Below are 18,321 nucleotides of genomic sequence, written 5' to 3' on the forward strand. Positions count from 1 at the left end.
TTAAATGCGGTCCAGAGTCGCTCTTATTTCTGGTGCCGCACATATCCCCATAAACCGGTAAATTTCTGTAGTAGTTAATTTTTCTCTCCCGACTAGTAGGAAGGCATCGGTACACCACCGAAAGAAGGATTCTCTACTCAGAGTTCCTAGGTGGTCAGCAATTGCCTTTAGGTCAGCTGCTGACACCGGGATAGTTGCAATTTGTTCGTTACCCCCGCCCTTGGCGTCTGCTCTGGGGGCAGTTATGGTGCGCCGTTCTAAAGTGGCCACCAGGGCTGTAGGACTTTCCTTTAGGTCATCCCAAATGTCTCCTTCCCAAATTTCCTGGGGGTCCCAGGCTGCTTCTTCCCAATCTGATTTCAGTTTAAGGTTGGCAGGGTCCCATTCTCCTGAACTAATGGCCGCTATTTGGCGGGTAGTGAATCCCAATTTTAGTTTTAGCTGCTTAATAATGGATTCGCAGCGATTGTGGTTTACGGGGGTTCTGCCTTGTTCCAATGTTAACTTTTTAAGCATCCCTTGTAGGACCTGATTTTCTTTAATTAGGGCTTGTTTTTCGCTTTCTAATTCTTTAAGTGCAGTAACTTGTTCTGTCAGGAATCTTTCTTCACCTTTGCATTCCTGCAGTGCTTCCTTTATCATTTCCATCTGACTTTGTGAGTTTATTGCCATTACTTTCCAATTTTCTATCCCTTTTTCTAATTGATTAGCTTTTCGTGCAGAGAGATGTTATTTTCTTTGCAGGTAGCTAAGCGGAAGTAACTGTCATTACATGTCTCCCATAATAGCCAAATTGCTGCCGCATCTCGTTTGGCAGTGCTAGAAGGTTTGTACATGAGAATGTATTGAGCCAATCTATCCTCTAGGTTTGAAATAGTACAGACATCTACAAGGGCTTGTTCAGTCCACAGACTATGCCCATATTTTTGAAGGACTTGTTTGAAAGCTGTAATTTCTTTAACGAAAGGTGAGGTTGGAGCTTCTTCCAGTTCCATTCCTCCTTCTGTAACTGATTTTCCCTGTCTTTTCCTCAACATCCTAACAAATCTTTAATTTCCCCCGTTACCCCTGAACTTTACTCAGTGAGTGGCTTCTTTGTCACTCCTGATCTTTACTCGGCGAGTGACACAGCCTAGATTCCCTGATCCTGCTACTCCTTGTTCCAGCAAGTAGCTTAACCTGGCTCTTGGACCTTCCTGTTGTCCCGATACTTCAGTGAACAATAGGATTGGGACGCGGTAATCGTAGCTTAATCTTATATTATACACTTTCCCCTGCTACCTTCCCAGAGGCCAGCAGGTTTGGTTAACCCAATCATATTATGCCAGATCACTTGGCAGCATGCATACCAATGTTTACAATAACTGAGGTATTTTACCAATATTCCCCCTTTCGCAATTCTCCACCAATTATGTTATATCATAAAAATAAGACCAACAGGATCTTGTAATGGGGATAAGGCAAAATGCCGCATTTTTTGTAAAAACACACAATTCTATGTCACTACTATTCCTTACTTATACCTTATTTATACACATATCCATTCATACATTCATTCACACAAGTTCTGCTTAGTTGTTATAGTTACCAGCCTAGCAGTTGCCCGTGACAGAATACTGGCCAGGTAGCCTGTATACGAGAGTGGAGCCGAGTCCGTGTCAGAAGCACATCCAACGCTCCTGGAGGGTGGCAGCAGAACCAAACTCGAAGTTCTCAGTTTCTAGAGTCCATTTTTATAGGACTTTCTTCCTAGGCCAGTCTATGGGAATTGCTTCATCATGCTGTTGCTGAATCAATCAGCAGATGGCACATTCCTGACGGCTCCGTGCTGCCAGATGTTATCTTGTTCTTTGGCTCTCCCATCCTTGAGGCTGTTGGGTGGATTCCAGTCTGACCTGCGGGGGTCCTCTGGTTGTCTCCACTCTGCACATTCTTTGGCTGATCGATACTGAATTCCTAGGCTGGCACCTTCCCAACCATTCATTTATCATCTGAACCAATCATTCATTCACATACATTCTTTATCTTAATCACAGTTATTCTACTGTCTCTTTAACTTTCGGGGTGTTGCTAATTCATTTGAGACTCACTGTTTTTTAATATGTAAAGCAAGATAAAACTACAGAGGGTGGGAGTCTCTGTGTCATTTCTAAGAACAGTTGTTGTCACAAAATGTCAATATCAAATTACAAAGTATCGCTTAGAGCAATTGCGCGGTTTTCAAGCTTTATGCAGACACTGTCAGCAGCTTACAAGTTAACAAGAGACCCGAAAGATCTTTTAACTGGTAGTGCCCTCTATTTTAAACTGTGGCGGACTAATCATGGAGAACCACAAATAGAATTATGGGGAATCACAAAATATGCCTATATTCTTCTGTTATGCATTAGTAAGAAAATAAAAGCCAAACTAGTACAATGACTCACATCATTTTGTCTTTTACAAAAATGTTTGTTACTGTCTCAGGATCAATGTATTTTATTTTGGGGCACGCTTTTACAGTCTCTATTTTGTCCCACGCTTTCCCGTTTGCTTGACATCTGTTTTATGTTCATAACTTGTGGAGTCATAATGGGCAATAAATGTAGAACCTAATCCTGCACTCCTTCCTCTGGCAAAACACTCACTGATTTCAAGAATGGTCCATCAGTGTCTCTATCAAGTTTGTGAAACTAGACTTCTGTTACGGGTAGGCATGGTAAAAGTTCAGTTACTGCTTCATTTGCAAATATCACTTCTTTTAGGTCTTCATAATTAAAGTATGTTAACTTAGTGATACCAACGTGGTACTTGATACCTCTTGGTAGAAATAACAACTTTCTTATACATATCAAACTGATCAAGTTGTTTTGGTAACTTGTCTTTAAAAATGGATTAACATGAAATAATGAGAGTATTAAATCCTTCCAGAATCTCTTTAAAAAATACTTCCCTTTTCTTTTCAAATGGATAACTTGCATGGGCAATTACTGGTGTCATCAAAATGATACTTTGTGTACAGTTTACTGCCTACATTTTAACTAACTCAGTTAAAAATAGTAGTCCCATCTTTTCTTGTCTAAAGGGACCTGTATAGGAGCGTGAAGGAAATACCTTGCAATGTATGAAGGCACATTATGTGTGCAGCCATTAATATTCATGCTAGACATTTAATGAATCTACAGGGCCTTTTGACCCAAAGCAATATCCATCAAACTTCTGTCGTTAGTAAAACAAAATGCTGGGATGGACATTGAACTAATTCTTTGGAACAGTTGTAATAGGAATACAGCTGTAAAAAAAAATCTTCATGGAATGTTCAGGGAACAGGAAATTCAGGTACATTTCTCTGAAGAATATATAACAGATGCCAATTATTCCATGAGGATTCTGGAGCTAGGGAATCTAGTAATCATAAGGGAAAGTCTCTAATTTGGGAGGTTCTATCATACCTGTCAGAAAAGTGTGACCATCCCTTCACCGTTCTAGTCTTATTGCAATGGACAAAGATTGTTTTGGTTTTTTCCAGTTCTTTATAACTATTGTACTAAAATAGCTTGGTTCTGTAAAATGTAGCATTCTTATGAAGTCCAGGGTCTGTCCTTTACACTCTATTACACTTCTGTTTCTAAAGTCAGTGTTCTCTTTCTTGTTTCTAATTTGAGTTTGAAATCAACATGACTTTTTTCACTTGCAATATTTTTTGTACACTAGCAACATACATGTTAGCCTGGGTCCAGGGAGAGCATTTTGGCAGTTAATCATTGAGGCATGGTTTTGAAACTAGGTGGGACAAAAGGAAATGCTGGAATAAAATATTTGAATTCTAGAATGCAAAGGAGACTTCCCACCAGATTCTTAAAATGTTAAGGCTTAAACTACTAGTATCTCATTGTAAAGGTCTATTTAAGTGCTTCAACTTTCGTTTTTGTGCTGCTTGCAACACATGGGGTCCAATACAGAAGATCATCATTCCTAGAATAATTAAAAATGCTAGGTCAATGCTCTTGCTTTTATCTAGCCTAAATTATCACTTTTTAACAGCTTTCAAGTTTTAAATTACATTCAAAGTTTAATCTTTCATGGTCTTCATATGAAAACTTTTATTTTTTGGGGGGTGGGGGAGTATAAAATACAAGTCACGGAAGCTGGAAATAACATATTACTGATATTTGAAGTTGCTTACAGGATTTACTGAACTTTTGGAAGTCTCTCTCTCTCTCCCTCCCGCCATCCCCCACCCCCGCCCCTTTTTCTTCCAGGATTAAATTAAACTTTGTCTGATATATCGCCTTTTCAACCTGGAAATAAGGTGTCAATTTTTAACAGTGAGAGTAATTAACTATTGGAACAATTTATCAAGGATCTTGATCGATTCAAGATTGGGAGTTTTTTTCTAACAGATCTGCTCTATGAGTTATTTTGGGGAAGTTTCATGGCCTAAGTTATACAGGAGGTCCAACTAGATGATCACAGTGGTCCTTTCTGGCCTTGGAATCTATGTATCTGTATGTGATTCTATAGCATTCATTTAAATATTCTCTTTTTAGAGGTTTCTTACCTTCACCCATTTTTTGCACAGGAATAGCAGTCCACAAGCGTCCAACGTATGAACCATTTGTCACCACAATTAAAATATATGTTGCAAACTTTAGCTACAACTGACTTTTAGCTGGCTGCCAAAGCCGAGCTCTTGAAGTCCATGGCTGCAGGCTCCTCTGAAATGAGGGACCTAGAAATGTCAGGGCTAACATAAGACTTTTTTTAACAGGTAAATTCCTAGCCCTCTGCCTTGTGAAATACTCAAAAATGAAAGCCAGCTGCTTTCAATTTTAAAATCCTGTCATCTGAGCCTTCCTAAAAGGTCCCATGTTGTTCTCTATCCTATTCCCACTGCCTCTGTCCGGTTACCCAGATTTGGTTTCTGGTGTCTTTGAAAGCCGTGACCAGAGGTCCACCCCGGCCATGGGTGTATTTGGTGTGCGTATGATTTTGGGGTAGAGCTGGGAAGGGGTTTAAGAAGGGAAAGGACCTCAACCCAGTTCATGGCTGTGGGAGGGTAATGTTTCCCAGTCTGCTTCTGATGGCCCTAGGGCTGCTCCAAACTATCTTGTAGGTGGATGTCTGCAGTTGAGCTGACTCTGCTTGAACAAGTAGCGACCCCCCGGTCATGAGGAAGAACGGACAGCTCCGTAACACGAGGCGCTGTGTTCATGACCTCATCTCAGATTTGACAGTGATTTATTGTGACCTTACTACTCGATTTCCTCTCTTGTAAAATGGTGAAATGAGCTACTGTACTATCTCCATAACTACATGTTACGCTGAAAAGTACTGGAGACTGCATGGGTCACAAACCATGTTGAGATTGACGGGTGTGAACATACATGTCAATTAACATAATTGTAAGAATAAGTTAATCATAAATCCCTCCCTAAGACAAGACAAAAGGGGTATGTGAACCCACTCAGCAGCTTTGGACTGAATGGCTGGAGGGGCTTTGTTGAATATTGTTTGGGTAACAGTTGTGGGGGTTGTGAGTAGGCAGCCCACAAAGAATCAGAGAGCAACACAGGAGCAGCTGAAAGCAAGGTGTGTGTTTTTGTTCAGGAAGAAAATAAAAGAAGAAAACTACAACAAATGTAAGTGGGGGAATAGAACCGCTATTGTGGGGAACTTTCCTGGCTTCTGCACTACCCCGGTGAAGTGGGCTAGCGAAAGGATCTGAGTCCTCGTTCCCACTTCCTTTACCCAGTAGCCTCCCTGCCCTTGAGGACTCCCCTTCCACTCTCCTGTCTGGCAGAGTCCTTGTATCCCCAACAAGGCTGGGCCCAGGATTCCTGGGGGGCATGACCCCCAACCCTGCTAGCACAGGGGCTAAGGTGTACCCACTCCGGGGTACTCTCTCTGCACTGAGCACTTCTCTGACCCACTGACCATTACATACAAGTTAAAGCAAATGCAAGTTATTTAATCAACATTAATTTTAAAAAGAATAAGGAAAAATGGGAAAGGTTAAAGGAAACACATCACCCCGCTCTGTGCCAGGGAACATCACAAACAGTGTCTCTGGGATGTCAGGGCAGTTCACAGTCTGTTCCTTGTAAGTCCCAGGCCCCCTTCTCAGGCCCTGGCTGTGCTGTAGGGATGCTGTGAGTTGGCTGGACACTTGCTCTGGTGGTGGCCACACGCTCTCAGGGTCTAAGTGGTAGGACCCTTCTTCCCAGTGTCGCCCCCGCCCTGTCGGGGTTACGATCCAAGCCTGGCCTGCAGAGCCTCTTGGCTGAGACGTCTCCCTGTGCTGGGCCCGCTGCCCAGGGTCCCCCTCACTCTCCCCAGCTGCTCACCACACCCAGCTCCGGACTGCTCCAGCCCCAGCTCCACCACTCTGTCTCTGCACTGCTGCTGCTGCTCTGCCTCCAGCTCCCTGGGCTGCTTCTTTGGCCCCTCTGCCTCTGGTTGCTGCAACTCTGCTCCCAGGGCAGGTCTGCTCCGCAGGCTGCTTCTGTGACTCTGCTCCCAGCACTGACCTGCTTCCTGGGCTGCTTTTCTGGCCCCTCTGGCTCTGGTTGCTGCAGCTCTGCTCCCAGGGCAAGTCTGCTCTCTCTGGGCTGGGCCTCTAGCTTTGGGGATGCAGCTCTGCTCCCAGGACAGGGTCTGCTCTCTCTGGGCTGCTTTTCTGGTCCCTCTGGATCTGGCACAGCTCTGCTCCCCAAATGAGCTTGGGGCCCTGCCTTCTCCTTAGTTTGGCCCCACTCTGTCTGACCCAGGCAAATCCAGCTCACACGGAGGACGGGACCTCCCTGGCCTCCTGACTCCCTGATTAGCCTGCTCGCCCTGTCATTCAGGCTGACCTGAGCACTGGCCTCTCCCCATTGTACCTGGGGACTGTCAGTCTCAGGGTCCTGATTCCCCCTCAACCCTTCCCCTTTGAGTACTGGGAGATAACAACTAAAACACCCCCACTGAATGTTAGTAAGGGGGCAACAGTCCCCTTACACAAAGACTGGGGAGAATAACTAACTATAGAAATGTTAATGAAATAATGGTCACAAACGGACTGCTAATAGCTCCATCTCCAGCCAAGGGCGGTTGAGAAGGAACTGAGGGGGGTTAGTCTGTGCATGCTGGCTAGCCTCATGGCAGGGCACAAGGAGAGACAGCTCATGTGCGGGCCTACTGGATGCTGTTACTGAAGTCCTCCGATCATCAGCACAGGAATTTAAGCACACCTCCAGTGGCACACCCATAGGGACACTACTGAAAGAGGAATGATTCCTTACACAGTGTGCGTAGGATGTTCAGAAAACTGGGTCACTTACACCCCTGTTTATCTAACTGCTGAATTTGGCCTAGAGACTTCTAGAGTAAGCAGGTAAAATTTTTATGGACCTGAATTTGGCTCCAAGGCTATGTCTGCACTCAGAGCTGGGCATGTGAGGCCCAGCTCCAGAAGACATACTTGTGTTGGCTCTCATTGAGCTAGCATACTAAAAATTATTGTAGCTGCAGTAGTGTGGGCAACGGCGGGAGAGGCTAGCGGCCCAGACTACAAACCTGTCCAGACTGGACCCCATGCGGACGTTCCTTGTGTGGTGAGCGCAAGCTTCTGCCTGCACCACTGTGGGTGCCTGGCTATTTTTAGTACACTAGCTGGATGTGAGCTGGCACGAGTATGTCTCCTCAAACTGGGAATCACACCTCCAACTCCAATTGTAGACAGATCCCGAATGTTAACCTCTTGCTTTGCACACACAAGAATGAAATCTGCTTCAGTACATTGTCCCCTTGGAATGAGTGTACAAGTCTCATAAACTGTACATGCTGAAAGGGCTTGGTTGAAACATAGTGCTAGATAGTAGCTATCTGAATTGTATATGTTTACTTACATTTAGACAATGCCAGTTAACCCAGTCAACTCTGGCTGTATCAGCTGCTCACACAAAAGCCACAATGAGCAGGACAATAGACCTTCAAGATGCTGAAATGGCATTGGAGTTGGTTCAAGTTGTTTCCTTCAAGAAGGTGAAGCTGTAGTATTCTAATACAATTAACTTTTAGTTTAGAAATTTGATGGAATTACTAGAAATTTTAAAATTATCTTAAAGGTCTTGGGGAACCAGAAAAAAAAAGAAAAGTAAATGAAGAGAACGAGGATAAGGGGTCAAGCCAAGAAGCGCTTAGTCAATATGGCATCAAGTAAAACCAAAACAAACAGCAACAAAAAACCCTAGCTTCTGTGGAGCAGGTGAATTTTTTTTAATGTTCTCTTGAAGGAAGAGCTCCAGACATAAGAAAAGTCATGAACTGAAAGCACTTCAGGACTCCTACTTTTTCACCAGTAAAGATCGTACCCAGCCTGGGGAGCTGGAACAATTTGTACAATAGGGGTGCTCAGAGCCATTGAACCAAACTGTAAACCCTGTACATAATGGAAACCCATTCCAAGCCTGGGGGTGTTGCAGCACTCCCAGCACCCCTAGTTCTGGCACCTATGTACCCAGCCAAGTATGTAATAATCTTAATAAAATATACCTGGTTGTTTTCTTCCTTTTTTAAACTCATGAGCTGGAGTGGGATGTCTAGTTTACTCCATATAGGGCTTGAGCTGTACATTAACTGTAACACCTTGATGTCTCAGAGTCCTGTGGCACCTTATAGACTAACAGACGTATTGGAGCATAAGCTTTTGTGGGTGAATACATGCATCTGACAAAGTGGGTATTCACCCATGAAAGCTTATGCTCCAATATGTCTGTTAGACTATAAGGTGCCACAGGACTCTTTGCCGCTTTTACAGATCCAGACTAACACGGCTACCCCTCTGATACCTTGATGTGTGTTTATTGACAAAATATTAATTAACAACTTGAAATGTGTTCACCTCCTTCCTTCCAAGATTTGTTTTAGCTCATCTAAAAAGTTAAAATGTTTCACTAAACGTGATGGAACCTCTGTAGGGAAATTTTCATTTTGAGACAATGTGAGTCAGGTCTTTGGGAAGACTATATAAGACCAGATCTTGATATATCTTCAGTGCTGGTTTTACTAGAAATGGTCATATTGCAATTCAGCTTCATCCCGTCAGATTAGAACTTCAAGGTAAGTTCCTGTTGACAGTGAAGACATTCCCAAAATGCAGCACTTTATCACCCAACCCAGATATGTGTTTTTAATTCCCCACCCTATTTGTATAGAAAAATAGTATCACAACAGTTGGTTAAGCTCTGGTGTGTTCTGATGGTTATCCCTCCCTATAAAAAACCCACCTTTAGTCTCCTAATTTTATGCAGTCTTCATCGATTGCTATTTGAGGCCAGCAGGACTTAGTGTACGATTAAGTGTTTGATTGAATCTGGGCCTTCGTCAGTGGAGTACTATATACCTTAAGCTTTCTCGCTCTGATAGAGCTAGTCATGTTAGAGTTCAGGTGGCACATTTATTTACAGGCCTCTTAAGAATAAATTTGATAAGCTTCTGACTCAAAAAAAGATTATATCTGAAGTCCTACGTCTTGTAGTTTGTTTAAAATTATGAAAGGCTGATTGTTTACAACATTCCATTCTTAAATATATTTAGCCAGAGCTAGTTGAAACATATAAAATCATAAGACTTTTTTGTGTGTCTACTGTTGCATAAATCCACGCAAATCTGTCTCCTTATTTTAAGAGATGGGGCATTTTTGACTACTTACATGCAAATTGATCAGTGAGGTGCCTCAAATAAGGAAGTTATTTCAAGTCAGATACAGTATGATACAGATATATATTTTTAATCCACCCTGCTTATTGCCTCTAATCACCCTTATTAGTTTTGCCTGACTGTTCTCTGGAGTCTTCAGCTCCAACAAAGGCTAATAGAAAACAGCTAAAAATGCTTTAAAAATATTAGCTGCATTTTCAGACGATGTTGTTGAAATGCCTTCACCACAGAGCTGATGGGAAAATGGTAACTATTTTACACACAAAAAAATCTAAAGAAATGAAAATTTTTGGATTATGATTTTTGGAAAAATTTGAAAACTGAAAAATTTTACTAATCAAGTTGTATTTGCTATTATATAAATACTTTTTTCAAGTACTTAGTATCTAAAATATGTACTGGTGAATTGCCTACAGATCTGCAAAATCTCTTGGCACGTTCTTTGTAGAAAGTTACACCTCTGGGCACTGTACATACAAATCTACATAATACAGTAGATCACTAATTTCTCGTACTCAACTTGATAAGGCCCAGAGATGAAGGATGGCCTAATAGCTAGAGTGCTAGCCTGGAACTGGAATGACCAAGGTTCAGATCCTCTTCTACCAAAGTCTTCCTGTGTGACCTTGCTTTAGTCTGTTCATCTCTCTTTGCCTCAGTTTCATATCTATAAAATGGGGATAATACTTTCCTACCTTGAGGGGTTGTGAGGATACACTGAGATTGTGAGGTGCCCAGATACTACTATGGTGGGAGTCATATAAATAATTTAGTTAGCAATACTAGGTCTTGTGTCTGATGTGCTGTGTTGCACTGACTATTACCAATATTGTTTTATTGAACTTCCCTGTGTCTCTGTATCCATCTGACTCTTGCCTTATATTGAGATTGTCCCTACCCCAAGGAGTTTAATCATGTTCTGTGATTGTACACCGCGTAGCACATTGGGGTCCTGATCCATGACTAGGGCTCCTAGGTGCTACAGTAATATAAATAAATATAAGAAATTTCAAATGATGTGAAATTTAGCATAAACACTTTTCTAGAACATCCTGTTTCCTGAAATACGATGTATATTTGCAATAATAAAAATAAATAACAGCCTTGTGTAGGATGCAGGTAACTTGCAGAGTAAAATGAAGAATATCTATTGCTGAAGGACATATGAAAGACAATTTCGATCTCAAACAAATTAAATACAAACATATTCCAAGAGCGATAGTGAATACACTGAATAATAGTAATTGTCTGAGCATGTCAGTGTTTAAAATTTATTTAAAAAATTACAGGTGATATTATCACTAATACGCACCATCATTAACACTCTGTTTGGAAAAATAGAGATGTGTTTTCTGTGAAACAAGTACACTGGAACTTGAGTGTTCTAAAAAGTCTGTCCTTTTTCCTTAAAACTGTTCTCACTTTTGCCAGATGTAAAGAGGTTAAAGCAGCTCTTCTGAAAGCATTCAGAGCAACTTGCTCACAATATATCCCTGTTCCTCAGCTTGTTCACTCTATAAACAGTGGAAATAATCAACCTTTCAAATCTAAGGAAGTGTGGTGTCTCTTGGACAAGATGCAAAAAGACAATCAAGTCATGGTGTCAGATAATGTTGTATTTATCATTTAGTGCTTAGCTACTTTCATGTACTCAGGTCTTTGAAGCTAGTCTTGTTTTGAATGTTTTGTACAATAAAAATATGCAGCTGCCAGCAACGTCTCATGAATCAGTTCATGAAAATGCATCAGGAGCATTTAGTAGGTGTACATGTTTACTTGGATTTGTATGCCAAGCTGAGGTGCCAGCAGCCCAATGAGACAGTGTCTAATTGTTGTCTTGGTAAAATGGATAATCTAGGCTGCCTGGTGAGACTTCAACAGATTTTAAAAAATCTAGTCTCTCTTTGTTCTGTATATCTTCACCATGTTCAGGGAGATTTAAAGCAAATGTCAGATATCTCACACAATGACACATTTCCATGTGCAATGAATAGCCTTAAGCCTACCAATTTCAGACACTTTATTGGTCTTGTCATAGTACCCAGACTTTATCTAAGATGATGCTTTATTTTTCATTCTTAACAGATTTTAGCGAAATGACTAAGATGAACTATAACTGTAAAATAATTGTGTGATTGAGACATCCAGGTGACTTCAAACACTGATCTCTTGGTCATTGGTTTTTATGTCTCAGATTTCATTCATTTTATGTCTCAGATGTTCATTCTGTTAAATGAAGAAAATGCATCTTATAACTAAAGGAAAAGCCAAAACTCGAATGACTCTAGAAACACAAACAACAATTTTCAGGAACAACATTAAACAGTATAATTTGAGTGCAGATCAAGACGAGGTAAGAGACAGAAATTTTAGGGGAAAGTGAATCTTTGTCAGTATCCTGTTGGAAGACTTGTACTACATTATTGCTGTTCTCTATATTTACAGGGTACGCCTGTGCCTTGCTATGGATGTTGGGATTAGCCAGTTCATCCTTGCTGTATTTTGAGGTTTCATCTTGATCAGATTGGAAGAAAGAGTTTTCTCAGTTTACATATGTACAACTCCCTGCCTTGAAGACTGCCAGAGATTCTGTGTTATTCAAGACACAGTGAAGGCCACCTGATTCGGTGATTCTGGTTTATAAAACAGTTTTAACTTGCTCTCTTCTTTAGTGTTAATTTTTATTTTATTATTTTAACGTATTATATCAAAAAAACTTGTATTTGCAAAAGGAATCGTCATTGGGCAGAGATGCTTGTCATCCTGTGCAGTAACCCACATGTTTTAAGATGAAATAAAATAATAAAAATAGTGGAAAATGCAGTAGCAGATCAGATGTTTTAAGTTTGGGAATGACTGAGGACAGAGGAGATGAGGACAGTTACCAGTTGGAAATCGGGTTTACAAACAGTGAGAGAGATGCGTGTGTATAATATATAATCCTGGCTTCTGTGAAGTCAGGAGCAAAACCTCCATTAACTTCAGTGAGGTCAGGATTTCACCCATCATGACTCAGTGCATTTTCCTTCACTTTTTAGGTTAACTTTAATTGCTACTTTATACAGGGATGTAAAGCTTTAACAGTGGATATCTGAAAAACATTTTCTTGTAGCTAATAAAATGGTGTATACTGTAAGTTACAGGCTTTTTATTTGATCTTTTTTAAGTATCAAGCCAGAGTGTCCTGAATATCTTCTTTTCCCCCTGACATTTGTTCAGCTCTTGTTCATTTAAGTTCAACTATATCACCTATTCAGCACACAATTATTTTGCGAAAAAGCCTTGTTTAGAAAATACCTGAGTCTTTTAACTAAAAAGACAATACTTACATTTTCTAAAATCCAAGCTTCTTTGTTTTTTATCATTTTTTGGTGGTATTTCTTCTTTATGCAACATGTGCTTATAATAGTGACAAGGAGCATAATGACAAATACAGCCATTGTCGAGGAAACAGCTATTATAATATTTTCTTTAGTTGAGCCTCTCCTCTCACACTTTTCTCCCATATACCACCAATCATTACCTGCTGGACATCTATAAAATAAGAGCAACACCTAAAGATACAGTTCTGTAAATTGTAGGTTCATTATTAGTATACACTAAACCCTCATGATGCAATCTAACTCTGAATTAAAGTTGCTCTATGGGGTATTCCCATTTGTATATACACAGAGAGCTGCCACCTTGCTGCTGTTTCCCTTTGCTATCGTGTTCCAGATGGAGCCACTCTAGTTGACAGCCTTCTAGGGAAAGTCTAAAGATCAGACTGGTTGATCATTCTGATTACTTTAGCAGTTGACTTGGTTGTATATGTCCCTCTAAAAAAAAAAAACCCCACCACTGAAAAGGCACAACCTATGAGGAGAATTTAGTGTCCTTGGACCTCTTCCCCCCCTCTGGCTGCTGATTAGCTCTTCTTTTCCCCCTTGAACTGATGACATTCCAGGTAATACAAAATTAATTTTCTACTCCTGGAAACTGGTGCTACTATCAGCAGAGCTGTTATGCGGCTTGCCTGTGTTACTGTTAATTCATTGTACTGACCTGCTGCAGTTCTGCCCACCTGCCATGCTCATCTCCTCTCTGTTGCACTTCTGTTTCCTTCAGCCAATCACTTCAAAAAAGTGTGTGGATGGGAGCAGAAGGTTATCAACAAAAGCAGCTCAACCAACCACCTAGTGCCTTACGCTATCCTTATAATTCAAAAGCACTCAATTAGCATGTTCTAGCAACCCTCTTCTTCTGCACCCCCACCTCTTCCTCTCTCCCTCATTATCAATTAAGCTCATCTGTCAATTTTTAAACTGGAAGACCATCAGGACAGGAACTATGGACCAAATTGTCAGGTCTGACCAAGTAGTGTTTGGCACAGGAGCTGGGGTTGAGGAAGCGAAGGTAACTTCACCCCTGTTGTACCCCAATTCTGTGGATGGCCCAACTGAAGATGCTTCAGTCATGTCCCCTTTCCTTGGCCAGGCTTCCTCACCCAGTAGCTGGGCGGGATGTTGGTGTAGGGCTGCCACCTGGGGATTTTCCTTATGCTGGGGCAACTCCAAAAGATATTGGTACGACTTAAACAGAGCTGGACCATCGCACCAAAAAGTAGAAATGGTCTTCTGTTCTAAAGAACTACTACTGGAGAATGGTGTGGATTGCACCCTCAGCCAGTTTGCAGATGACACTAAACTGGAAGGAGAGGTAGATACGCTGGAGGGTAGGGATAGGATACAGAGGGACCTAGACAAATTGGAGGATTGGGCCAAAAGAAATCTGATGAGGATCAACAAGGACAAGTGCAGAGTCCTGCACTTAGGACTGAAGAATCTAATGCAGCGCTACAGACTAGGGACCGAATGGCTAGGCAGCAGTTCTGCAGAAAAGGACCTGGGGGTTACAGTGAACGAGAAGCTGGATGTGAGTCAACAGTGTGCCCTTGTTGCCAAGAAGGCCAATGGCATTTTGGGATGTATAAGTAGGGGCACTGCCAGCAGATCGAGGGATGTGATCGTTCCCCTCTATTCGACATTGGTGAGGCCTCATCTGGAGTACTGTGTCCAGTTTTGGGCCCCACACTACAAGAAGGATCTGGAAAAATTGGAGAGAGTCCAGCGGAGGGCAACAAAAATGATTAGGGGACTGGAACACATGACTTATGAGGAGAGGCTGAGGGAACTGGGATTGTTTAGGCTACAGAAGAGAAGAATGAGGGGGGATTTGATAGCTGCTTTCAACTACCTGAAAGGTGGTTCCAAAGAGGATGGATCTAGACTATTCTCAGTGGTAGAAGGGGACAGGACAAGGAGTAATGGTCTCAAGTTGCAGTGGGGGAGATTTAGGTTGGATATTAGGAAAAAAATTTTCACTACGAGGATGGTGAAACACTGGAATGCGTTACCTAGGGAGGTGGTGGAATCTCCTTCCTTAGAAGTTTTTAAGGTCAGGCTTGACGAAGCCCTGGCTGGGATGATTTAATTGGGGATCGGCCCTGCTTTGAGCAGGGGGTTGGACTAGGTGACCTCCTGAAGTCCCTTCCAACCCTGATATTCTATGACTCTATGATTCCTTCTCCTTAGCCAGGACTGCTATTGTCCCCAGGAGATATAAGTTATGGCACATGGAGCAGGTGTTCCTGAGGTTTTTATTGAAAGATATTACTGTAAATTTACAATACAACTGCCACTTTTCTTCTAATCCATAAACCTGGCAGCCCTACAGGCTGCAGTTTGTGGCTGTCTGGCCCCTTTAAACTCCCTGTCTATTAAATTATGGCCACATTTCTAGAAAAGGATCCACTTGCATAGAAACTATAAGCTCACATGAAGTGTATTGGCTTCAATGAGATTTTGCATGATCAGGGCTTAAATTAAAAGCTTGATGCACTTGGCCTTCAGAATTCTGCCTCACAGCAGTCCCAAGGTGTGCATGCTCTGGCATGACATTGCTATACTACTAACCAATTGAAAGGATGATGATACTGAGATCTGGAACAATGTTAACCAATCAGATTGCATATGTTAATGAATCTACCTTGCTTAGCTATAATAAATTCCAGAAATGCTGCTACACACTTCCTTGAAGGCAAAAACCTAGTTTAGTCATCAAACTTCCTGTCCCCTTTAGTTTCAAAGGCAAGCTGTTACACTTTTGAAATTCAGAGCCATAATCAGGACCACCTGATATTTCTGAAAAAACTGTTCAGAATGCATGTAACAATACATGGGTTGACTTCTTGTTTCAAAAATATAAATTTCCTTGAGATTACATTTAACTTCTGTTTCATCTCCATTAATATTTAACCCTCAGTTTAGGATGAGGTAATCCTTAACTATGATTACACATTAACAAAGCCATTAAAAATAAATATAGATTAAAAACAGAATACTTTAAAATAGGGAAAGACTGAGACTGGGAAAAGCTGTGTTGCCCAAACTGGTCACAGATTTAGTCAGGATTTGTGATGTTAGACATTCGCTGTATTAAAACCAGCCAGTCTTCTCTGCGGGTAACAAGTTTAATTTATTTTCTTAAATGATTAAACTCTACTCCACGGTTTTCTTTCTGATCACAAAATTCACCTTGGGATTGAAGTAAGTTAGTTACCTGCACACTGGTTTTTCATCGACGACAATGGAGATACCACCATTTACACAGAAATTTAGAGTTGCTGTCACGGGTACTGTTGTGGGAATGGTGGTTGCTGTGGCGATAGCATTTGTTAAGTTTGGTTCAGTTGATATCAGATGTGAGATATCTAAAGGGGAAAAAAAGAGCATGTGGTTTTCATGCCATACTAATTTTTAGTTGACCAGCTATAAGACTTTTCCATTACCCTGTTTTTTGAAGCTCTCCGATTTTCTGCAAATGGACACAACATTTCCCTACATTAAAATGAGAATACATAACACCCACAAGTTTGCACTACTGATGAATTCTAAAAGTAAATAGCAATAATATACTGGCTGTGACACATCCTAAGCAATTTTCAGCTGTTATAAATAAATAACTGGTATTTTCACCTTTCAGCAGCATGAAATTCCTCTGCCATGTTTTGCAGTTTATATTCAGAAACAGTCAAGAGACCAGAAGTGGTCTAGCGAAGAAATTTTGTATAGGAACAGCATCACATAGTGTATAATTAGATTTCTAACCCACTAATGAGCTAGGTTGAGATGATTATACAGTGACTATATCTATCCATACTTTCAGTCAAGCACATGATTAACTTTAAACATGAGTAGGCCCACTGACTCCCAGGACTACTCACGCATAAAATTAATCATGTGAATATATGTTTATAGGAACGGAGCCTTATGTAGTACTAAAAACATCATACTGCATGCTTACTGCATTATAAAGAGTTACTTTATATAGCTACCATCAATGCTTACATACCTTCCATTGTTAAAAGAATGTAAACACCATCTTCTTTGATGAAGTTGAGGCTTCTAAGCCTTTCATGAGTTAGAAATCCATTAGTTCCACGTCCTGGCCCTCTCATGAATTGAGTCCCATTAGCGAAATTAGCAGGCGATCCTACTTTGTCTGGCCTGTCCCAAAAATAAGATGAGGAATCTGCAAGTGGGAAAAAAAATGCGTGTATGTGTGTGTCCTGAATATTTAAACAGGAAGTTACTCAAAACTCAGATAAGGAGTTATATTTGTTGTACGATTATATAAATTACTGTCTCTCTCCCCTCCACACTTCCCGGTCCTGAGAATCAACTCAAGTGTGCAGGAGGCTATTATCAAGAAAGTCTTCTGGTGGCTTGTTAAATAGATTTTTATCTTGGGATGGAACATGAGGCCTATTCTGTGTGTCATCCAAAAAATATTTTTTGGAAGAAAGTTGGAAGAAAAATTGGTAACACGGGATTAGTTTTTAAAATGCACTAGTTTGGTGGTTCTCAAAGTGAAGCATTTGCTGGTAGTCTGTGGAGAACTAGCTGGTCACAAGTTGCCAGCTCCTCCTCCAGATATGCTAGCTTGACACTGCAAAGCAGAGATCAAACACTTGTGAAAGTAGCTGGTAACACAGAGAAGGAGCCAGCCTTGCTGCCTGTACTAGGGGCTTCCACTACCTAGAAGGAGAAGAATCAAGAGCTGCCCTCAGGGATTGGAGATGTCAGCAGGATACGAATGACCAAGTGAAAAAAGAAGGAAAGTGAGTTGCAGGTGCATGGGTGCAGAGAACCAAGGGGGCTGAGCACTATGCCCAGGTGTGTAGGGTAAAATGGAACTAAGTGGCAAGGACCAGAATGTATAGGGCAAGAAGATGACTATCAACAGGAAATCTTGTGTAGTGTTGTTTTATTAAAAGGGGATCCCATCCTGTCATTCTAGAGTATTTATCTCACATACTTTCCACATTAGGGAGTTTGATGTGTGTGTGCATCACAGAATATTTGTACTTAAAAAAAAAAAATATTGTGACTTTTAGACAATTTTTAATGCTTTTCAGACCCTAGCGTTACTAAAGTCTGGGAATCCACACAGCTAGTTGTATTTCCATGCAAAGCAAGAACTTAAAGATTGTGATACTGGTAGTTGTCTTTTGTAGCAAAATTCTTACTACACTAGTATATAGAAAGTGTCTCAGGCCTATAGCCAATGTACATTAAAATAAAATCCTATAATTTACCT

At 41.1% G+C, this 18,321-nt stretch overlaps 1 protein-coding gene across 1 annotated transcript in view; it reads right to left on the reverse strand.

Annotated features, from left to right (window-relative positions):
* Positions 1–11,684: 11,684 nt before the first annotated feature.
* The window catches only part of LOC144261129 (E3 ubiquitin-protein ligase RNF138-like), a 66,819-nt gene continuing 60,182 nt past the window's right edge, over positions 11,685–18,321 (reverse strand). The window contains exons 17-20 of the mRNA XM_077810319.1: positions 17,074–17,253; positions 16,282–16,432; positions 13,011–13,215; positions 11,685–11,907 (exon numbers count right to left, since the gene is read on the reverse strand). Of these exons, the coding sequence (XP_077666445.1) occupies positions 11,872–11,907; positions 13,011–13,215; positions 16,282–16,432; positions 17,074–17,253 (572 nt within the window). The 3' untranslated portion in view covers positions 11,685–11,871. The remainder of the gene's footprint in view (positions 11,908–13,010; positions 13,216–16,281; positions 16,433–17,073; positions 17,254–18,321) is intronic.

Source organism: Eretmochelys imbricata, chromosome 2 (assembly GCF_965152235.1).
Source record: "Eretmochelys imbricata isolate rEreImb1 chromosome 2, rEreImb1.hap1, whole genome shotgun sequence".
Classification (NCBI taxonomy): Eukaryota; Metazoa; Chordata; order Testudines; family Cheloniidae; genus Eretmochelys; species Eretmochelys imbricata.